A 24,303-nucleotide genomic window follows, 5' to 3' on the forward strand; every position below is an offset into this window, starting at 1 on the left:
TCATTTGTTGTTCAGACTGCACATCAGAATGGGGAAGAAATGTGATCTAAAATTACCTTGATCATGGAATAATTGTTGGTGCTAGATGGAGTGGTTTGAGTATGTCAGAAACTGCTAATCTGGAAGTTTCATGCACAAGTCTCTTAAGTTTACAGAGAATGGTGCGAAAAACAAAAAAAAAAAAATCCGGTGAGTGGCAGTTTTGTGAGTGAAAGTGCCTTGTTAATGAGAGAAGTCATAAGAAAATGGTCAGACTGGTTCAAGCCAATAGGAAGTTGGCAGTAACTCAAATAACCACACATTGCAACATTGGTATACAGCAGAGCATCTCTGAATGCAAACACATTGAACAGAAGTGGGTAGGTTACAGCAGCAGAAGACCACACTAGGTTCCACTCCTGTACCTAATAAAGTGGTCGCTTAGTGTATGTTGTGAAACTTATTTTGTAGCAGCAGTACAATGCAATACAAAAAATAGACTATAAGAAATGTATGTGGCACATGGTCCACACCACTCCCTCCTCTTTCTTTATCTGGACCATCACTCACACCTCCCTTTCCTTTCTCAATCTCTCTGTCTCCATCTCTGGAGGCAAACTGTTAGCCAACATCTTTTGTAAACCTAGTAGTTTCCACCATGTCTCCTGTAAAAATGCTATTCCCTTTTCTCAATTCCTTCATCTCCCACTGCATCCATTGCCAGGATGTGGCTTTTCTTTCAAGCACATCAGAGATGTCCTCCTTCAAAGAATGGTATTTCCCTTCTTCCACCATTGATGCTTCCCTCAACAGAATCTCCTCCATTTCACGAACATCTGTGCTCAGCCCATCTTCCCGCCTCCTTAATACTGATAGAGTTCCTCTTGTCCTTACCTACCGGCCCAAGAGTCTCTGCATACACTGCCATTTCCAAAAGGATCCTACCACCAAACATACCTTTACCAACCTCTCCCCCAAACTTTTTTGCAGGGATTGCTCCCTCCATGATTTCTTTGTCCATTCATCCTTCCCAGCACTTATCCCTGCGAGCACCTGTCCATTCACCTCCATTCAGGGCCCCAAACAGTCCTTCCAGGTGAGGCAACACTTCACCTGCGTATCTGCTGGGCTCGGCTATTGTGTCCAGTGCTGCCAGTAAGGCCTCTTGTGCTTTGGCGAGACCCATCATAAGTTGGGGGACCACTTCGTCAAGCACCTCCATTCCATCTGCCAAAATTGGAACTTCCCGATGGCCAAACATTTTAATTCCCATTCCCCTACCGACGTGTCCTTTTGTGCCATGATGAGGCCACCCTGAGGGTGGAGGAGCCACACCTTGTATTCCCTCTGCGTAGCCTCCAATCTAATGGCATGAATATTGATTTCTCCTTCTAGTTAAAAAAAATTCCTTCCCCACTCCTCTCTTCTAATCCCCACTCTGGCCTCTTTATCTCTTCTCACCTGTCTATCACCTCCCACTAGATCCTCTCCTTCCCTTTCTCCTATGGTCCACTCTCCTATCAGATTCCTTCCTTTTCAGTCCTTGACTCCCTGGATTCACCTATCATCTTCTAGCTATCGTTTCCCTCCTCCCACCTTTTTATTCTGGCATCTCCCCCCTTTTCCAATCCTGAAGAAGGGTCTTCGGTCCGAAAAGTTTATTCATTTCTATAGATGCTGAGTTCCTCCAGCAATTTGTGTGTGTTGCTTTGGATTTCCAGCATCTGCAGAATTTCTTGTGACATATGTATGTGTATATATATTTTTATAATTTATATATTTATAATTTATCTTGTTTAATTTCTTATATAAAATAAAATATATAATAAATAAGTATTACAAAATTAGTGAGGTATATTCATGGGCTTATGGACGATTCAGAAATCTGATGATGAAGCTCTTCCTAAAATACTGAATGTGTTGTCAGGCTCAGATACCTCCTCCATTTGCCTTTTAGAGGCATCGCCTTTTGAAGATGCCCTTGCTGGTGAGGAGACTAGTGCCTCAAGGTAGGTCTGTGAATGCTAAATTCAAAATTCTAATAATTTATTTACAAATTATTTGTAACCATACACTATCTTGAAATTCATTTTTAGTGGGTATTTTCAGTAAAAATAAAGAAATACAATAGAATTTATATAAAATTATAGATGAACAAAGACTGACAAACAATGAATGTGCAAAAGACAAACCACAAATAGAAAAAAATAAGAATGATCTCACTGGAGTTCTGAAATTGTTCCATACTGCAGCTAATGGGTAAGTATAGTAACACAGATCAGAGAATGCCTTGAGCTAATAAAACACCTTTACTCTTGGAGTTTGGAACACATACTGAATTTCTGTAACTGTACTGGCTGAAAATTGGAAGTGTTGGGGGAATTATGTATGAATCATTGGAAATGGATGCTGAGTGTCCATTTAATGGCCTAACCTCCACATCATAGATATGCCTGATCCTTAAGTTTTCACAATACCCATTTTATCCCTCATTTTTAAATAAAAGATTTTGCAGAATAACTGGTTATAACTTAAGTTGGTTTTCACTATTTAGCAATTATCAAATCAAATCCAATACAGATGATCATTTCTTTGGTGGTAAATTATAATCTCAGCCTAATGTAAAAAGAACACAAAAGATACGGTAGGAGAACCGTTTGATCATTTTTCCCTCAATCCCATTCTCCTTCCTTCTCTTCGTAACCTTTGATGCCCTTGCTAATCAAGAACTATCAACCTCCGCCTTAAATATACCCGAAGACTTGATCTCCATAGCAGTTTGTGGCAAGGAAGATTCACCACCCTTCGGTTAAATTATTTCCTCATCTCATTTCTAAAGGCGCTGTGCCCTCTGGTCCCAGACTTTCGTAATCCTGTCCACAGATATTCCCCCACCCCACACCCCTATTCGTGTAAATTTCAGCATGTATAGGCCCAGAGCTATCGAATGCACCTCATACGTTAGCCGTTTCATTCCCAGGATAATTCTCGAGAACCTCCTCCGGACCTCTCCAATGCCAACACATCCTTTCTTAAATTGGCCCAATATTGCTCATAAAACTCCATATGTTGTCAGACCAAATCCTTAAAAAGCCTCAGCATTACTTTTATATTCTAAATGAATGCTAACCTTGTATTTGCCGTCCTTACTACCGACTGCCAAATCCTTTTGCAACTCCGATTTCCGAATTCACTCACCGTTTAGACAATAGTCTACGCCTTTATTCCTTCTACCAAAGTACTTCATTCCTTCTACCAAAGGACACGAATATTTTAATGTTTAATTATGTAGAAAATGCAACAAAGGCAGTATGAATTTATAAAACTCCTACATATTATACAATTAAAACAACCAGGCAATGTGATCAATATGACGGTGTACGTTATAAATAATTATTGGCCCCATGGTGTAGGAAATAATTCTACTCAGAGGCACATTTATAAACAATGCGGTAATGTGATATTGAAATTCCAGCTTACACTTTTCTTCTCCAGTCTGTAGAGTGGACCATGAATATCAGCTTTTAAGGTTAGATCTCCAGGGTAGTGTTAATGAGTGTACCTTTGAGAAATCTGCATGAATTTTTGATATATAGTTCAGTAGTTGAGAATTACTGTTAATAGCTCTGCAGCTGTAATTAGCTTTTGCAAACAACAGCGGTAAATTGCTATGGACACGGCCCCTGTGGTTGAAGATTGATCTGCAGGACAATGGCGGACGTAACAACTCGATGAGCACGTCGCTCATGTTTTAATATTTCTGGGAGTTTTAAAAGTGCTGGAAATGGGGGAGAAGGTAGAATCGTTTGACTAACAAGTGTAGAAGACCAATGATGAGCGAGAAAGTGTAAATCCTATCAGGATTCACGTCTCGAGCAGTGAATGGCTGCGCGAATTTGACAAACTTTACAGAGAGTGCAAACAAAGTTTTAAATTTACGAACGCTACATTTGAATCCCTGACACTAGGTAAAACCCACCATTTATCGGTAGGCTGAGATAGCCAGGCAGTCATCATCAGTTGCATCAACAGGCTGTGTACACGACCAGGCCTGGGCGCCGTCGCGATGGTAACCACAGGCCAGACCGTGTAATGGATCGCAGAGCCGTAGATGTGCGCAGGCGTGTTGTGCGATGGCGACAAGATGGCACCTGCTGGCGGCCTTTGTGTGGGGCTCGAATATAATTGCGGCTTCTGGCGGCGGCAGGACAGGTAGAGTGGTTCCGGTCGGGTTTGGCAGGCAGCGCCCAGCAGTGGTTTCAGCAACTGAAAGCAGAGAATTCCACGGATGGGGAAGAGAGAGGTTACAGACAGGGTGGTGAGGGCTGGGTAAGATGCTGTGTTGGTGTCGAGGGATTGAATGGGGATATTGGGAAAGAAGATGCAAAAGTTACACCGATAGCGCCAAGATCTGGGTTAAATCGACCTCACTGGCACCTTGAGGCAGCGGTCATTGACTATATTCATAGACTGAGATAACATGGAAACAGATAAATTGCAAGTAAATCTGGTGAGTTGCCGCAATGTATTTATTCAAAATTCTAAGTAAATTTATTATCAAAGTACATATATCCCATCATATACAACCCTGAAATTCGTTGTTTTTTGTGGACATGCTCAGTAAGTCCAAGATGCACAATAAAATAATGCCGCACGCAACAGGAAGAACAAACAACCAATGTGCAAAAGGCAACACACTGTGAGAATACAAAAGAGAAGAAAAAACAATAAGTATCGAGAACATGAGATGACGATTCCTTGAAAGTGAGTCCATAGGTTGCAGGAACAGTTCAGTGATGGGGTGAGTGAAGTTATCCCCTCTGGTTTGAGAGCCTGATGGTTGAGGGGTAATAACTGTTTCTGAACCTGGTGGTGTGGGTCCTGAGGTTCCTGTACCACCTTCTTGATGGCAGCAGCAGAAAGAGAGCATGTCCAGAGTGGTGGGGGTCCTTGATGATGAAAGCTGCTTTCCTGTGACAGCGCTCTTGTGTAGATGTGCTCAATGGTGAGGAGGGTCATATCCAGTACTTTGTGTGGTCTTTTCTTTTCCTGGGCATTGGTAAAATATATATTCCTTTCAATATACATCTATAGAAGTTTGTCAAAGTTTTAGATATCATGGCAAATCTTTGCAAACTTTTTTAATTTTATTTTTATTTGGATAAGGTATTCGCAAGTATTATGCACACTTTTTTACATATAAAACCTTTTCCATTTTTTAATATATGTATAAATATGTATACATTCACAAGTACACACAGATGATATTAAAGGGAAAATAATGAAAAAAAAGAAAAGATAATAAAAGGGCATAACAAAGTGGGAATAAACAAGAATGTATAATTAGGCACTTAAATAGATATTTATGTGCAATTGTAATTCCACACTATTTAAATAATAATAGTTATTAAAAATAGTAATAATAGTGGTTGACTATTAATTTCCATGTATCTCTTCTGGTCCATTTCTTTCTAGTCCAAAATATTGTTTGTAACCCTATGTAACTTCCATCGCAGGTGTTTGTATCCTAACACGTTCATGTTTGCTCCTACCCACAAACATACTTATCCAATCCCTGTGTACTTATTTACTTCATTTTATCCTTTTTTCCCCCCAAATCTTTTTCTTTACTTGTGTTAATTCCACGTTTTCCAGAATTAGAACAGTGAACATTCGAACCAAGGGAGCTTACATTAACACTATTACTATGTTGATGAGGAAAGCAGTATGAACCATTAGGAGATTCATCTGCTCATATTGGGGTTATAAACTTAATCTATTTATTCCAAATTTGCAGCAGCTTTATATCTTTCTTCTGTTCCAAAAACAATACATGCCCCAAATAGAGAGTCTCCAAGTTCAGAGGTATCTGAGTCTTAAATACCTTGACTAATGTTCTGTGAATACCCTTCCAATATAAACTTAATTTAGGGCAATCCCAAAAATTATGGAAATGATTTGCCTCCTTGCAGCCATACCTTCTCCAACACGCCACGTTTGTGTTTTTATATTTTTCCTGGTATGGGGTCTTGAAGTATCTTATATTTTTCCAGCAATGTTCTCTCCAAACAAAAAAGTTAGTTGAAGACCACTGAAAGTTGCATATTTTCCCCCAAGCCTCCTTTGAAAGTACCAACCCCGCTTTGTTCTCCCACTTCTCTTTAATGTACAATGTGTTTTCATTTTTGGCATGAGAGAGGGCACTATATAATCGAAAAATAGATTTACTTGGTATTGAGCTGTAAGCCGATTTCAGAATCTTGAAAAATTCTAATTCTGCTGTTGATAAGTATGTCTACAACTCTGGTTAACATAATGCTGTACTTGAAGGTACCTAAAAAAAAGTCATTGTGTTCTCGGCCATGTTTGTCCTGCAGGGATTGAAAACTTTGTAATGCATTTTTATGTGTGAATGAGAGGTAGGTTGTAAGACCTTTCTTTATCCATAGTTCAAATCTTTTATCATCTCTGCTGGGAAGGAATTTGGTATCATAAGCACACCATCTGAAAAGTTTTAACATGTTGTAGATTCCACATGAATTAGCCACCTTCTGCCATACTTTTAGTGTGAGATTTATCCAGCTGTTTTTAAACTTTTCCAATTGGGCCACCAATCCTTTGTCTGCAATTGAGGCCTGTAGACGAAAACTGTCAATCAATCCAAATTCTATTTCCTTCCATCTAGCCTTGTATTCCCTATTGCACCAATATAACAGAGGGGTTATCTGTGAAGCATAAAAATAGTTTCTCAAGCAAGGAAGTGCCATACCTCCTCCTTCCTTTCCTATCTGTAAGGTGTTAAATCAGATTCTAGGTTTCTTCAAATCTTTGCAAACTTCTAAGGAAGTAGAGGTGCTGCCGTGCTTTCTTTGTAATTGCACTTCGATGCTGGGCCCAAGATAAATCCTCTGACATCAAGGAATTTAAAGTTGCTGATCCTCTCCACCTCTGATCCCCTGGTGAGAACTGGCTCATGGATCTCCAGTTTTCTCCTCCTGAAGTCAATAATCAGCTCCCTGATCTTGCTGACATTGAATGAGGGGTTATTATTGTTGTTGTGGCACCACTCAGCCAGATTTTCAATCTCCCTCCTATATGCTGATTCATCACCACCATTCGACCAATGATTTGAATGTGGCATTGGAGCTGTGCTTAGCCTCACAGTCATAAGTATAAAGTGAGTAGAGCAGGGTGCTAAGCACACAGTCTTGTGGTGCATCTGTGCTGATGGAGATTGTGAAGGAGATGTTGTTGCCAATCTGAATTGACGGGGTTCTGTGAATGAGGAAATTGAGGATCCATTTGCACAAGGAGGCATTGAGACTAAATTCTTGAAGCTTATTGATTAGTTTTGAGGGGTTAATAGTATTGAAAGCCAAGCTGTAGTTCATAAAGAGCATCCTGCTGTATGCATCTTTGCTGTTCCAGGGTTGAATGAAAAGCCAATGAAAAAGACAACAAAGTTCATGACATATGCCATGATATAAAACTTAATTCGGATTCTGAAATGGTATCTGCTGTGGACATTTTGTGCTGGAAGGCAAATTGGAGTGGATCCAAGTCACTTCTCATGCAGGACTTGATATGTTTCATTGCCACCTTTCAAGGGGTTAGGGTTAGGGTCAGTTCATTACCACAATCTTAGGCACTACAAGGTTATGCATAGCATAATTTTCTTTGGTGGACTAAGATTAATTCTATGGAGGAGACATTTGAAAATTGATTGTGAAAGTGAATGCACAATTGCAAAGTTCAAAGTAAATGTACTATCTAAGTCTCATATACTACCTGAGATTAATTTTCTTATGGGCATTCACAGTAGAAGAAAGTGATACAAGAGCATTAATGAAAAGTTACACATAAACCAAGACCGACAAACAACTAATGTACAAAAGAAAACAAACTGCAAATACAAAAATAAATAAATAAATAAATTGATAATGAGAACATGAGTTGTAAAGTCCTTCAAAGTGAGTTTGTAGGTTGTGGAATCAGTTCAGAGTTGAGGTGAGCGAAGTTATCCACACTGGTTCAAGAGCCTGGTGGCTGAGGGGTAATAACTGTTCCTGAACCTGGTGGTGTGGGTCTTGAGGCTCCTGTACCACCTTCCTGATGGCAGCAGCGAGAAGAAAGCATGGCCTGGCTGGTGGGGGTCCTTGGTGATGACTGCTGCTTTCCTGTGGCATGTAGATGTGCTGTGAAGTTGCTTTAATTATAGGTGATTCTGAAAGTATGAGACTGGAGCTGGTGGAGAACATACATGTTGTGTAGCCTTTCTCATCTTGGCACTGAGCAGTGTTGCATATGCTGGCACAAGGCTGGAGGACAAGAAGTAATTCAATTACTATTTGCCATTTTGAGCCCTGTATGATTGGACTTCGATCATGAAAAGGCAACGTTACTTCATTGGACATGTAATTAGGAAAGAGGAGTTAGAATGCTCAGTAATTATGGGAAAGATTGAAGGGAAGAAAGCAAGAGGAAGGCAAAGACAAATGATGATAGAGACAGCAGCCAGAGAACTGGAAATGAATACCAATGAATTGATCCACTTGACCCGAAACAGGAGTGTGTGGGCCATGGCAGTCAAAGCTCCAACTGGGCATGGCACCTGGTGATGATGATGATGATTGAACTTGCCTCATGATGTTACAAAGTAAGCCAGCTGAAGAATTAGAAACACGAGCGCAAAGCAATGAATCAGTCATTGCATTGAGACCATACCACTGTCATTTCCATGCTAGAAACCTCAGGAGAAGGATTAGGCTGTTCATCTCGTTGGTATTCACTTGACGATGCCTGATCTATCTTTCATTGTTCCATGTTCAAGAACAAACAATCACAAAGGATAGGATAGTGGTAACGTTACTCAACGAGCATTCAACACCTTGATTAATGTTCCAGAAATGTGAGTTCAAATGCTATTACAACAGCAGAGAAATTAAGTAATTTTATAGCAGTACAGTAGCGTAACATAGTAGTCTAACGCTATTACAGCGCAAACGACCCAGGTTCAATTCCCACCGCTGACTGTAAGGAATTTGTACATTCTCCCCGTGACCATGTGGGTTTTATCTGGATGCTCTGGTTTCCGAGGGTTGCAAACACATTTTCGCTGTATTGGTGCATGACAAATTGTACTATGCAATGACAATAAAGATATTTCATTTCATTTCACCACATTTCAAAGACACATGGGTTAGTAGGATAATTGGTCACATGGATGTAATTGGGCAGCATATGTTTGTTGGGCCAGAAGAGCCGGTTAGCACGTTGTAATCTCTATTTAAAATAACAGTCTCTAACTAAGATCTACTTAGCTTTGAACATTTTGATTGACCTTTGGCGTTCACAGCCTTACGGGAAAAAGAGTCTGTATCTCCATTTATGTGGAATTTGTTTCCTGATTATGCTGCTGAATAGTTTGAATTTAATTCCGCGATTAATGATAATTAAAATTAGTATCTCAAGTTAGCCAACACAAAGTGAAGCTTTTTTGACAACTTTTCATATTGAAAATCTGTCAGTCGGAGTATCATTCTCTGGTCTTGGAAGTACAGATGTCCTGAAAAAATATGATATAATTCAAGCTTAAGGTTATTATCATTCAGCCATACAGCCCTGTGCAAAAGTCTTAGGCACATATATATATTTATATAGTGCTAGGGTACCTAAAGGCTTTTGCACAATTTTGTAGTAATTTTATGTATTGCACTGTAGTGTCACAAAATAAAAACAAATTTCGTGACATTTTTGAATGATGATAAACCTGATTCTGATATGTGTCTCTATTGTGGACTGAGAGTGTGAAGTGTGCAGGGAGGGGGGATTCATGGCTAGGAAAAGGGGAAGGGAGTGGGAAGCACCAGAGGGACATTTTGTAATGATCAAAAAAACAATTGTTTGGATTCATATGACCTTACCTGGTATCTGCACCCGTGTCACACCCTACCTCGGCACTCCTTCTCTGCCACCTGTCCCACACTCTTCCCACGGTGCTCCACCCGCGCCATTCCCAATATCTTTTGCTCCTACCAGGTTTACACACTCGCTCTCCACTCCACATTGACAAGTACAGTACTGTGCAAAAGTCTTGGGCACCCTAGTTGTATGTATGTGCCTAAGACTTTTGGACAGTAGTGTACTTTGTTCCTCCGGAGCCAAGGTGCTAAACACAGTACACACAGCAGAGTACACACAGCACGTATAGTTATGATAAAGCACAATGCATTCACAAATTAATAGTCCCTTTACTGTTGGTTGTTTGCATTTTAGATTAAACGGGTGTAGATCCTGCTCACTAACAGAGGAGTGGAATGAGAGGAATTAGTGGCATCAGCCAGAATCAAGCTATTGTATTCACTGATCTTTTGAGTGCTCACAACTCTGTTGCTAACATTGTTATCTTTATTTTCCAAATGTAGATTGGCAGAAATACAAGGACATGATATCAGCTGCTCTGGAATTTTACCAGACCTGTAGCCCACATAACTGTAGCTGTCACCGACGGTATGTGCTTACTTTTGTTTAGTTTTGTAAAAACATACTTTGGATTTTGAATTATGTTTTGATATTATAATTCCCCACCACCACCAGCTGTGAACTTTTGTGCATCTGGCTCCATCACAGTCTTTTCCCATTTAAGGATGTGATCCATTTCACCCTTGCCCCACATTAAATAGGTGGGTTGCTGGGCAGCGTGGGATGTTCCACATTGTATCTCTAAATAATTAAATAAAAATAATAAGAGATTAACTTTATTTGTCACATGTACAGTGGTGCTAGAAAATTTGTGAACACTAGAATTTTTTCTTTCTGCATAAATATTTTAAATGTGATCAGATCTTCATGTAAGTCCTAAAACTAGATAAAGAGACCCAATTTAATAAATAACACAAAAAACATTATACTTGTTCGTTTACTTATTGAGAAAAAGATCCAATATTACATATATTAGTTAGAAAAAAGTATGTGAACCTTTCGGTAACTGGCGTGACCCTCTTGTACAGCAATAACTTCAATCAAACGTTTCTGGTAACTGTTGATCAGTGCTGCACATCAGCTCGGAGGAATTTTAGGCCATTCCTCCTTACAAAACTGCTTCAGCTTGGGGATGTTGGTTGGCTTCCTTGAATGAACTGCTTGCTTCAGGTCCTTCCACAACATTTCTATAGGATTAAGGTCCAGACTTTGACTGGGCCATTCCAAAACAGGAATTTTCTTCCTTTTAACCCATTCTGTTCTTGTATCAAGCAGTACTAAATCAAGGCAACTGGACTTGCTGTGTTGTCTAGAAGACTTTACACCATTCGTCTGAGAGACTTTCTCAGTTCTGATTCGTGCTGGGTAGTTTTCCAGTTTATAAACTGAGTTGTTTAAAGGACCTGAGCACCTGAGGGCCAGTAGGAGTTGTAGAGGTAATGAGAGAGTCATTAGTCTTATCTCCATTCATGACGGACTGCTACCCTGATATTCTCTTGTATAATGTCTTGATACAATTCTGAATTCATTGTTCCCTCAACGATTGCAAGCTGTCCAGGCCCTGAGGTAGCAAAGCAGCCCCAAACCATGATGCTCCTTCCTCTGTTTCACAGTTGGGATGATGTTTTGGTGTTGGTGTGCAGTACCCTTTTTTTCCTCCAAACATAGCAATGTGCATTTCTGCCAAAAAATTCAACTTTTGTCATATCTATCTGCAGCACATTGTCCCAGAAGCATTGTAGAACATCCAGGTGGCCTTTTGCAATCTTGAGATGTGCAGCAATGTTTTCTTTGGAGAGCAGTGGTTTCCTCTGTGGTATCCTTTTGTGAACACCATTCTTGTTCAGTGTTTTTCTTAAAGTGGACACAAGAACAGAGACTTTAGCAAGTTCTGGTGATTTCTGCAGGTCTTTTGCTGTTTCTTTTGGGTTCTTTTTCACCACCTTCAACATTGCACGTTGTGCTCTTGGTGTGATCTTTGCAGAATGCCCACTCCTAGGGAGAGTTGCAACAGTTTTCTCCATTTTTAGACAATTTCTTTTACTTTGGACTGATGAACACTCAGGTCTTTAGAAATGCTTTTGTAGCCTTTTCCAGCTTCATGCATCTCTACAATTCTTCTTCTAAGGTATTCTGAAAGTTGTTTTGACCGAGGCATGGTGCACATAAACAGATCTTTCTTGAGAAGAGCAGGCTCTGTCAGTTACCTGACTTTGTGTGTCTTTTTTTTATATATGGGGCAGGGCACCTCTACAACCCACACCTCCAATCTCATTTCATTGTTTGGAACACCTGACTCCAAATAGCTTTTGTAGAGGGTATTATCCTAGAGGTTCACATACTTTTTCCAACAAATACATGTAATATTGAATCATTTTCCTCAATAAATAAATGACCACGTACAGGTGCACGTTCCTTTATCCGAAATTCTGAAATCCAAAAAGCTCTGAGAACAGAAGTTTTTTTCGCCAACAGGTGACGTCACTCAGGTGTGACGTGGCAGCACTAGCAGAGGCGGCCAGACGTAAGTTGTGGCTCAGCGCTCGTACTGGTTACACGTGCATTTGCTGTTCGCTGATATTTTGTGTTCACTGTTGACTTTGTGTTTAATTTCACTGTGAAAATGTCCAAAAGAGCTGCAGGTACCCCTGTGGGTAACAATGAGAAAAAGAGAAAGAATCTTCTCTATCAATAACGCAGAAAGTGGAGTTATTGCAGAAGCTTGATCATGGTGTGTCTGTGTGGCGTCTTACTGAAGAAAATAGTGTCAGAACTACCACTGTATATGATTTAAATAAACAGAAAGACAAGTTACTGACATTTATAGTGACAGTGATGTTCTACATTTATTTGAATAAGTCATTTACCATGTGTTTGATTCGGTTCGTCTGAAACTGTATATTTTTATGTTTTATTGAATGTTTTTGTTGGAAATAAAATTTCTTCTTGTCATTATTCCCTAAACAATACAGTATAACAATTATTTACATAGCATTTACATCGTATTAGGTATTATAAGTAATCTAGAGATGATTTGAAGTATACGGGAGGATGTGCGTAGGTTTGATGTGCCGCTGGGCACCGTGCCGAGACAGGTTAAATAAGGGACTTGAACATAAGTGTTTTTTGGTATCGGGGGGGGGGAGGGGGTCTGAAATCCGAAAAATTCTGAATTCCGAAATGCAACTGGCCCCAAGGATTTCGGATAAGGGATTGTGGACCTGTATAACGTTTTTTGTGTTATTTAATTGGCTTCTCTTTATCTAGTTTGAGGATTTGCATGAAGATCTAATCACATTTTAGGTCATATTTGTGTAGAAACAGGAAATTCTACAGGGTTCACAAACCTTTTAGCACCGTATATGAATATACAGTGAACTGCGCCATTTGTGTCAACAACTAATAAAGTTCGAGGGTGTGCTGAGGGGGGCAGCCCATAAGTGTCACCATGTTCCAATGCCAACTTAGCGTGCTCACAACTTACTAACCGTAACCTGTATGTCTTTGGAATGTGGGAGGAAACTGGAGTACCCAAAGATAACCTTCACTGTTATGGGGCGAACGTACAAATTGCCTACAGATAGTGGCTGGAAATGAACCCAGGTCACGCTGTAAAACGTGATGCTAACCACTTGACTCCCACACTCATGATCCTGATGAAGGGTCTCAGCCTGAATTGTTGACTGTTTATTCCCCTCCAATAATGCAGCCTGAAATATGTGTATGTTGCTTGTATGTTTCCTTGCCTTGTTACATCTCAACCCAAAATGTCAGCGCGGTTCTTCTCTCATTCCCAATTTCTGTCACCTGCAGAATTTAGCTTTTCAGTAGGCTAATATACTAGTGTTTGCTATAGACCTACTAACAATCTATAATTATGAACCTCTGACCAATTGCGAATATTTTATTCTTTACGCAGTGTTCTAGAGGATGACCTTTCACCTTTTCAGCAAGGAATCTCGGAAGAAATGATGGCAGCGACTGTCCGTCAGGACGTGGGGAGCCACTACCAGATTATTAAGGGCAAGCTCTATCGACAAGACAACTGCATGTTTCCTGCCAGGTGGGAGTGCAACATACCCTGCTGGGCCTTGATATATTTATTCCAGGACTGAAATGGCCACGAGCATAGAATCTTTCCTGGAGAGATGTTTGACTCTGCACCTGTTAACAGTGAAAATTCGACTTCGCCATCCTTGAGGCTGCTTGTTGAGTCAAATATTCTAACGTGCAGTGAAGAACGAGTAAAATCCTCTAACATAACCAGAAGTGAGTTGCACAGTAGAACAAGGCAAGAGATGGGGAGATTTAATAGAGGCTTGTAAGACTATGAGAGGTATAGATAAAGTTGACAGTATCTTTTTTCCCAGGGTGAAATGTCTTAATACCAGAGGTGAGAGGGGGGTAATTTCAAAGGAGATGTGAGGGCCAAGTTTTTTACATGAGTGGTAGGTGCCTGGAATGCACTGCCTGGGTTGTGGTAGAGGGCCTTTTCAGAGGCGCTTAGATAGGCACATGAATGTAAAGGATATGGACATTGTGTAGATGGAAGAGTTTAGTTTAGTTGGCCATTTAATTGGTTTGGCACACAATTGTGGGCTGAAGACTCTGTTCCTGTGCTGTATTGTTCTACGTTCTAAGATCATGGTCAAGTGATGACCCCAACAGATTCCCAGATGAGTATTGCCTCACCTGGAAGGACTGTTTGGGGCCCCAAATGGTAGTGAGGGAGGAGGTGTAGGAGCAGGCCTGGCACTTGTTCTGCTTGCAAGGACGAGGACCGGAAGGGACGAGTGGACAAGAGAGTCATGTAGGGAGTGATCTCTGCGGGAGAGAGGGAAAGATGTGCTTGATGGTGGGATCCTGTTGTAGATGGCCTAAGTTACAGAGAATTATGCCTCTTGTCATCTTGTAGACATCTATCAAGTGTATAATAACATCGAGGTGAAGGAGAGGGATTCAGAGGGGTGGGCAACAATCTGAATGAGACAAAGGGGTTTTACTCTGAAATTAAAACAGAAAAGCTGCAGTCTGTGGAAAGTGGAACAGTTAACGTTTCAAGTCAGAGATTCTTTTTCAGAGGACTTGTTTGCAGAACTCTGAATAAGAAATATCCTCTGGTCTTTAGCTCTAACATCTATTCTTAATAGTCTGTCACTTTATGGTAATCTATGTGTTCTTCTTCAGGTCTGGTTTGTCAGAAGGTTTATTCTCTAGATTCAAGGAGTATTCAGAATTCTGCAAACAAGTCCTCTAACAAAGAATCCCTGACTTGAAAAAATGGGATCTCCCAGTAGCCACCCATTTCAATTCTACTTCGCATTCCCATTCTGGCATGTCAGTCCCTGGCCTCCTCTACTATCACAATGAGACCACACTCAGGTTAGAGGAGCAACACCTTATATTCCATCTGGATGGCCTCCAACCTGATAGCATGAACATCGATTTCTTGAACTTCTGATAATTGCCTCCTCCCCCCTCCCACCATTCCCCATTCCTGTTTCCCTTTCTCCTTATCTGCCCATTCACCTCCCTCTGGTTCTCCTCCTCCTCTCCTTTCCTCCATGGTCGTCTCCTGCCTCCTATCAGGTTCACCCATCTCTAGCCCTTTATCTCTTTCACCAATCAACTTCCTAGCTCTTTCTTCACCCCGCCCTGCCTCTCCCAGTTTCACCTATCACCTACCACCTTGTACTTCTTCCTCCCCTCCCCCCACCTTCTTTTCCCAACCTCTGTCGTTTTTCCAGTCCTGATGAAGGGTGTCAGCCTGAACCGCCAATTATTTATTCTTTCCATAGATGCTGCCTGGCCTGCTGTGTTCCTCCAGCTTTTAGTGTGCATTGCCTTAAGTTTCCAGCATTTGCAGATTTTCTCATGTTGGTGATAAGAGGCATTGATGGATTGGACAGCCACAGACATTCTCCCATAGTTGAATGGCTAATACAAGAAGGCATAATTTTAAGGAGATTGGAGGAAAGTATAGGGGGTGTCAGAGAGAGTTTTTTTTACATAGAGAGTGGTGGGTATATGGAACGCCCCGCCAGGGTTGGAAGTAGAGACAGATACATTAGGGACATTTAAGAGACTCTTAGATAGGCACATGGATGATAGAAAAGTGGAGGGTTATGTAGGAGGGAAGAGCTAGATTGATCTCGGAGTAGGTTAAAAGCTCGGCACAACATCGTGGGCTGAAGAGCCTATGTGCTGTACTGTTCTGTATTAAGGCAAGGATGATATCAAAATAGCACAGACAGTTTGCAGCTCAAACTCTAAATCAGCAGATGGATCTCAACCCTTTTTCTTTTGAGTTCAGGTGCAGTGGGGTAGAGCATTTTATACTGGAAATAATCGATGAGCTCCCTGACATGGAATTTGTCCTCAATGTTCGAGACTACCCTCAGATTCCAAAGTGGATGCAACCCATCAAGCCTGTTTTATCGTTCAGCAAGGTAAGTGGGTGGTCGATATTCTCAGGTTGTCGAAGAACAGCACAGTTTTGCTCATCTTTTACACAGAAAAGTACAGCAGAGAAACAGGCCCTTTGGTCCGTTTTATCCATGCCAAGCCATTTAAACTACCTACTCCCATTGATCTGCATTGGAAAAATAGCCCTCCATACTCCTACTATCAGTGTTCTGTTTATTGTTGCTGTTATTCCTTCCCGTGCCTGTGGCATATCAGGGTGCAATCTTACCATTTCATTAGCTTTTTTGTCTGTTTGTTGTATCAATTCATGATCTTAGCAAACTGTGGAAGAAATGAGACTTTTGCAGTCACCTTCTTATAGTTCAGACTCCCTGCTGTAGGAGAGAAAGATGAGCAATAATCCGAACCATCTATAACTTGTACTAGTATTATAACTTGTATTTTATGTGGAAGTTTTAATAGTAATTTAAGTTTATATTAACTTCAGATGTTTTCATCATATGTACATGTTACCATACAGAGAAATGCTTTGTTTGCATTATCAACCTAAGGATGTGCTGGGGGCAGTCCACAAGTGTCACCATACATTCAGCACCAGCATATCAGGTCCACAATGCTTGGCAGAACAACACAACAAAACCATGACAGGAAAACAAACCGCTAAATTCCTCCCACCCACACATATGAATGGTCCTCCAACTCCAGAATAGGTGTCCAGGCTTCGGCCATTGGACATTAATTTCCAGACTTCTTATCGAACTTCGGATTTCTGTCTTCAAAATCGACTTCTGTTTTGTAATGTACTGTGCTACTGCTGCAAGAATCAAATTTTTGTGGCACTTATACCCTGAGTAGATATGCCTGTGGCAATAAACTTTATAATTAACTCTTCCTTTCCACTATTTGAAGAGAATTCTCTCTGTCTTTTCCACACAGACAGCAGAATACTATGATATCATGTACCCTGCATGGACCTTCTGGGAGGGAGGTCCAGCAGTTTGGCCAATTTATCCCACAGGACTCGGACGTTGGGACCTCATGAGGGAGGAGCTGCAAACGTGAGTTGACTGAATAAATTATTGTGTCTAACTGTGCAAATGGTGTGTTGTATAACCTCTCCATCTATTGGGTTCTGATGTTCTTAATACAAGGTTCTTTTGGAAGTCAAAAAAGTGGCACAAACCTTTTGCTTCTGGATTGGTTATATTAAGCACTAATAGAACAAAGAGAATCAGAAGTGTAGAGCTGTAAAAGTCTAGTAGCTAAGAACAAAGAACAAAAAAGACAAAGAATAACGGGCCAATATGGTTTACCCTTCTTATACTCCATAGATAAGAAATATTCCATTCAAATATATAGATAAGAGTTAACCAATCAGATAGCCCCTATTCAAATAATGCTACATCAGAGAAGTTTCCAAAATCATACAAATGTAACCACTAGGGAATACACTAAAAATTTCATATACATACTGTGACCACTAGGAAACATGCTGAACAGTTCCATGTTTATAGATAGTTATATAAAATACAAGCAGGCATGAACAATTAAACTGCACAGAAATAACAATTATACAGTCTAATCCAAAACATGTAATCTGGACACAAGAAAGTCTGCAAATGCTGGAAATCCAAAGCAACACACATACGCACAATGCTGGAAGAATCAGCAAGTCAGGCAGCCTCTATAAAAATGAATAAAAGGTCAACATTATGGGCCGAGACCCTTCCTAAGGACTGAAAAGGAAGGGGCAAGATGCCAAGATAAAAAGGTGGGAGTGGGGAAGGAGGCTAGCTGGGTAAGGTGACAGTTGAAGCTAGGCAGATAGGAAAGGTAAAAGGCTGGAGAGGAAGGAATCTGATAGGAGAGGAGAGAGGACCATAAGAGAAACGGAAGGAGGATGGGACTCTGGAGGTAATAAGCAGATGAGATGACTTAAAAGACCAGAGTGGGGAAAAGGGTAAGGGGGGAGTGGTTTAACATGAAAGAGAAATGGATATTCATGTCATCAGGTTGGAAGCTACCCGGACAGAATATAAGGTGTTATTCCTCTACCCTGAGGGTGGCCTCATCGGCACAAGAGGAGGCCATGGACTGACATGTTGGAAAGGGAATTTGAATCAGAATGAAAATGTTTGACCACTGGGAAGTTCCGCTTTTGGCTGGTGGAGTGGAGGTGCTTGATGAAGATGTCCTCCAATTTACAACAGGTCTCGCCAATGTAGAGGAGGCTGTATTAGGAGCACCAGACATAATTGACGAGCCCAGCAGATTGGCAGGTGAAGGTTTGCCTCACCTAGAAGGACTGTTTGGGGCCCTGAATGGATGAGAGGGAGGAGGTGTAGCACTTAATGCTGCTTGCAGGGGTAAGTGCTGAGAGGGAGATTAGTGGGGAAGAATGAACGGACAAGGGAGGGAACGATCCCTGCAGAAAGCAGGGAGGGAAGGTAAAGTTATGTTTAGTGGTGGGATCCGTTTAGAGATTGTGGAAGTTGTAGGGAATGATGTGTTGGATGTGGAGGCTCATGGGGTGATGGGTAAGGACAGGAGGAACTCTATCACTGTTAAGGCGGCGGAAAAATGGGGTGAGCGTCAATGTCCAGGAGATGGAGGTGATGCGGTTGAGGGCAGCATCGATAGTGGTGGAATGAAAATCCCATTCTTTGAAGAATAAGGACATCTCTATGTCCTGGAAAGCAAAGCCGCATCCTGGGAACATACGGCAGAGGCGAAGGAACTGAGAAAAGGGAATAGCCTTTTTACAGGAGACAGGGTGCGAAGAGGTATAGTCAAGATAACTGTGAGAATCGGTAGGTTCATGAATAATGTCGCTGAACAGTTTGTCTCCAGAGATGGAGAAAGAGAAATCAAGAAGGGGAGGGGGGGTGTCAGAAATGGACTAAGTGAATTTAAGGGCAGGGTGGAAATTAGAGGCAAAGTTGTTGAAATTGCTGAGCTTAGCTTGGTTGCATGAAGCAGCAACAATGCACTCATCAGTATAGTGGAGTAAGAGTTACATAGAAACATAGAAAACCTACAGCACAATACCAGCCCTTCAGCCCACATTGCTGTGCCGAACATGTACTTACTTTAGATATTACCTAGAGTTACCCATAGACCTCTGTTTTTCTAAGTTCCATGTACCTATCCAGGAGCCTCTTAAAATACCCTATCATTTCCGCCTCCACCGCCGTCGCCGGCAGCCCATTCCACACACTCACCACTCCCTGCGTAAAAAAAGCTTACGCCTGACATCCCCTCTGTACCTTAAAACTGTGCCCTCTTGTTTTAGCCATTTCAGCCCTGGGCAAAAGCCTCTGACTATCCACAAGATCAATGCTTGTCATCACCTTATACAGTACACCTCCATCAGGTCACCTCTCATCCTCCGTCACTCCAAGGAGAAGGGGCCAGGTTCACTCAACCTATTTTCATAAGGCATGCTCCCCAATCCAGGCAACATCCTCATAAATCTCCTCTGCACCCTTTCTATAGTTTCCACATCCTTCCTGTTGTGAGGCAACCGGAACTGAGCACAGTACTCCAAGTGAGGTCTGACCAGAGTTCTATACAGCTGTAACATTACCTCTCGGCTCTTAATTTCAATCCCATGGTTGATGAAGGTCAATGTACCGTATGCCTTCTTAACCACAGAGTCAACCTGCGCAGCAGCTTTGAGTGTCTTATGGACTCGGACCCCAAGATCCCTTTGATCCTCCACACTGCCAAGAGTCGTACCATAATACTATATTCTGTCATCATACTTGACCTACCAAAATGAACCACCTCACACTTGCCTGGGTTGAACTCCATCTGCCACTTCTCAGTCCAGTTTTGCATCCTATTGATGTCCCATTGTAACCTCTGACAGTCCTCCACACTATCCACATCACCCCCAACCTTTGTGTCATCAGCAAATTTACTAATCCATCCCTCCACTTCCTCATCCAGGTCATTTATAAAAAATCATGAAGAGCAGGGGTCCCAGAACAGATCCCTGAGGCACACCACTGGTCACCAACCTCCGTGCAGAGTATGACCCACCTACAACCACTCTTTGCCTTCTGGATTCACAAAGCAAGGTTCCCTTGGATCCCATGCTTCCTTACTTTCCCAGTAAGCCTTGTATGGGGTACTTTATCAACTGCCTCGCTGAAATCCATGTACACTACATCTACTGCTCTACCTGCATCAATGTGTTTGGTCATATCCTCCAGGTAGACTCCTCGAGTCTAGCTAGTACTCTTGGCTTTGTTTAATCCAATTTGAATAGACTTTTCTAAAATTGCGCAACAACTAGAACAAGTTACATGATGGTAAATACTGTGCTCAGTATGTGAAATAGGAGGGATATCTGTTTACAGTCAGTGGTATCTATCGTAACTTACTCACTTTCCTTCACTAGATCAGCTGAAGAATGGCCATGGGAGAAGAAAATCACAAAAGGTTTCTTTAGAGGATCAAGGTAATTTGTAAAGATGTACCAAATAAATGCTGGAGAGTATCTGAGAACTTGACTAATTAACCCAGTTTCTGAACCTAATGTGGCTTCCTCTCCCTCACGGGGTGAGGGCTGATTCCAAAATTTACCCTTGTTGAAAGGTTTAGTACATAAACGAAAGTAATTAGAGAAGACTTGCTGCAAGAGATGGATAGGTTTATTAAAATGATGCCATAGAATATATGGGGTAGAATATAGGGTCTTAAAGAAAGGTTTTGGCACATTGGCCTCATAAACCAATGTATTGAGTACAGGAGTTGGGATGTTATGTTGAAGTTGTATAAGATGTTACTGAGGCCTAATTTGCAGTATTGTGTGCAGTTTTGGTCTCCTACCTACAGGAGAGATGTAAAAAGGTTGAAAGAGTACAGAAAAAATTTACAAGGATGTTGCTGAGTCTAGAGATCATAAGTTCAAGGATGTTGCTGAGTCTAGAGATCATAAGTTATGAGGAACGAATGAATAGGCTAGGGCTTTATTCCTTGGAATATAGAAGATCGACAGGAGATTTGATAGAGATATACGAAATTTTGAGGGACATGGATATGATAAATGCCAGCAGCTTTTTTCCACTGAGGTTGGGTGGGACTACAACTAGAGGTCATGGGTTAAGAGTGAAAGGTGAAAAGTTTAAAGGGGACATGAAGGAAAACTTCTTCATGCAGAGGGTCATGAGAGTGTGGAACAAGTTGCTAGCGCAGGTGGTGCTTGTGAGCTCGATTTCAACATTTAAGAGAAGTTTGGATAGGTACCTTATTGTACTGATCTGTGTGAACAGTGTACAAGACAAGTTATTTATTGTATCTTGGTACAAGTGACAATAGTAAACCGATACCAATACAAAATAATTTATCTATTAGGAGACACTTACATTGGCAACAACATGCCTGTAAAGAGTTTGTATGTTCTTCCTGTGACCACATGGGTTTCCTGTGAATGCTCCAGTTTCCTCCCACAGTCCAAGTTGGTAGGTTAATTAGTCATTGTAAATTGTCCTGTGATTAGTGCAGGATCAAATAGGGGGTTTGCTAGGCAGTGTTGGGTCTATTTCTCACTATCTAAGTAAGTAATTAAATGTGTCAAATGGTAAATGAAACACCCTATCATCATATGAACATTCAGACACTACATGTGACTCTTCTCTGTGTACGTCCCTTTCCCTGACACATGACATGGCAATACCAGGTTTATTGTTTCCATTTCAGGACGAGCTCAGAGCGGGATCCTCTTGTTCTGCTGTCGCGTGAGGATCCGTCGCTGGTAGATGCAGCGTACACTAAAAACCAGGCCTGGAAGTCTGAGAAGGTAAGCTGCAGGTAGGAGCTGAATTGAAGTCTCATTGGAGTTGATAATATATAAACATTCTGGACTGGTACAAAGTTCCAGTGCATGAGGAAACGTGACTAAAATGAATCTTGCACTTCTTGGCATCCTTCACACCATTGTCGGCAGTGGAAGCCAAGGTAATGAAAGCAGGATTTATTTCAAAATCTCAAGTCAGGCACGGTGGCTGCAGAGCCAGCAATCTGAGTTCGATTCCCACGGCTGTAAGGAGTTAGTGCGTTCTCCCTATGACTGCATGGGTTTCCTCCGGGTGCTCCAGTCAGCTTCTTTCCACGTTCCAAAGATGTACTGGTCACGAGGTTAATTAGTCACTTGGGTGTAATTGTGGTGCGCAGGCTTGTTGAGCCGGAGGGCCTGTTACTGTGCTGTACCTCTGAGTAAGTAACTCATACCTCCTGTTGTTGTCATTGAGTATATTTAAAGCGGAGGTTGATAGGATCTTGATTACTTATTACTTTTTAACTTAGAGATACAGAGTTGCGCCACCCAGCAAGAGCATCAATGGTTAGAGGGAGAAGGCAGGAGGATGAGGTTGAGAGGGATAACAAGTCAGCCATGATTGAATTGTGGAGCAGACTTGATGGCTTCATTGCCTAATCCTGCTCCTATGTCTTATGTTCACCCGGCTCACTTCTGCTGTCTCAGTTCCCATGTCAGCACTGTCTCAGTATTAAAATCTTTGCTCACTTTCAAATTCCTCCCTTTGCTTCTGAAAAGACCTTCCTGCCTACAACCTTCAGGTCATACTGCTCCTGTGGTTTTAATCTGCTCTGAATTTCATCGTTTCCACCATAGGCAGTTGCCCTTGAGCTGTCTGGTCACCATTTGGGAACCCTTCGGCCCTTTTCCACCACAGATGCTGCCTAGTTTTAACTTTCCACATATTCACTGGGACTCCCATACTGTAAAAGGACTGGATAGAAAAAGTTTGCCAAATGTGTTCAGTAAGGCTTCCCTAACAGTACATAGAAGTCCCAACTAGGAGGAAGTTTGCCAGTAGATTTCCTATTAGGGAATGAGAGGGCAGGTGACAGAAGTTTGTGTAGCAGAATACCTTGCATCTCATGATCATAATGCCATTAGTTTCAGAGTAATTATGAAAAAGCATAGGTCTATGCCTTGGGCTGAGATTCTGAGTTGGAGAAAGGCCAATTTTGATGATGTCAGAAAGGATCTGGCAAGTATGAATTGGGATAAGTTGTTTTCTGACAAAGGTGTACTTGGTAAGTGAAATTTTGAAAGTACAGATTTTGTATGTTCCTGTTAGAATAGAAGTCAAGGGTAACGGGTTTAGGGGACCTTGAGAGATATTGAGGCCCTGGTTAAGAAAAAAAATGGAGGTGCATAGCAGGTATAGGCGGATAGAAACAAATTAGGTACTACTTGAGTATAAGCAATGCAAGAGAACATTTAAGAAGGAAATCAGGAGGGCTAAAAGAAAGCATGTGGTTGCTCTAGTGGACAAGGTGAAGGAGAATACTAAGGGCTTCTACAGATATATTAAGAGCAAAAAGATAGCAAGGAACAAATTTGGTCCTCTGGAAGATCAAAGTGATAATCTATTTGTGGAGTCGAAAGAGATGGGGGAGATCTCATATTGATTTTTTTGCAATACTCACAAAGTGCTGGAGGAACTCAGCAGGCCAGGCAGCATCCATGGAAAAGAGCACAGTCAATGCCTTTGGGTCTCAGCCTGAGGCGTCGACTGTGCTCTTTTCCATGGATGCTGCCTGGCCTGCTGAGTTCCTCCTGCATTTTCTGTGTGTTGCTTGGATTTCCAGTGTCTGCAGATGATTTTCTCTTGTTTGTCATTGATGTTTTTGCATCTGTATTTATTCTACTCAGAGTCTATAGAAGGGAGACAAAGTAGCAGCAAGATCATGGACACTGTGCATATTACAAAGGAAAAGGTGTTTGCTGCTTGATTGGGACAGGAGATAGTTGCCAAGCAGTTTCTAACTAGCATCAGTCACGTGTACTTGTGTGGCCCTACGGAGCAAAGTTTTCAAATAACGTCAGATGCATATGCTTATGTTGTTGACAGACTCCAATTCAAAAAGCTGTTGATAAAC

The 24,303-nt window shown here is 41.4% G+C and overlaps 1 protein-coding gene across 3 annotated transcripts in view; it reads left to right on the plus strand.

The window, feature by feature from the left end:
• Nucleotides 1-4,084: 4,084 nt before the first annotated feature.
• The window catches only part of poglut1 (protein O-glucosyltransferase 1), a 32,672-nt gene continuing 12,453 nt past the window's right edge, over nt 4,085-24,303 (plus strand). The window contains exons 1-7 of one of the 3 annotated variants that reach the window (XM_072244384.1): nt 4,085-4,191; nt 10,404-10,488; nt 13,880-14,023; nt 16,274-16,409; nt 17,323-17,444; nt 20,792-20,851; nt 22,093-22,192. In XM_072244384.1, the coding sequence (XP_072100485.1) occupies nt 4,113-4,191; nt 10,404-10,488; nt 13,880-14,023; nt 16,274-16,409; nt 17,323-17,444; nt 20,792-20,851; nt 22,093-22,192 (726 nt within the window). In that variant the 5' untranslated portion in view covers nt 4,085-4,112. Of the gene's footprint in view, nt 4,192-4,222; nt 4,490-4,671; nt 4,781-10,403; nt 10,489-13,879; nt 14,024-16,273; nt 16,410-17,322; nt 17,445-20,791; nt 20,852-22,092; nt 22,193-24,303 lie in introns of those variants that run through there. The other 2 variants (XM_072244393.1, XM_072244399.1) reach the window with 2 other exon arrangements.

Source organism: Mobula birostris, chromosome 2, assembly GCF_030028105.1.
Source record: "Mobula birostris isolate sMobBir1 chromosome 2, sMobBir1.hap1, whole genome shotgun sequence".
Taxonomy (NCBI): domain Eukaryota; kingdom Metazoa; phylum Chordata; class Chondrichthyes; order Myliobatiformes; family Myliobatidae; genus Mobula; species Mobula birostris.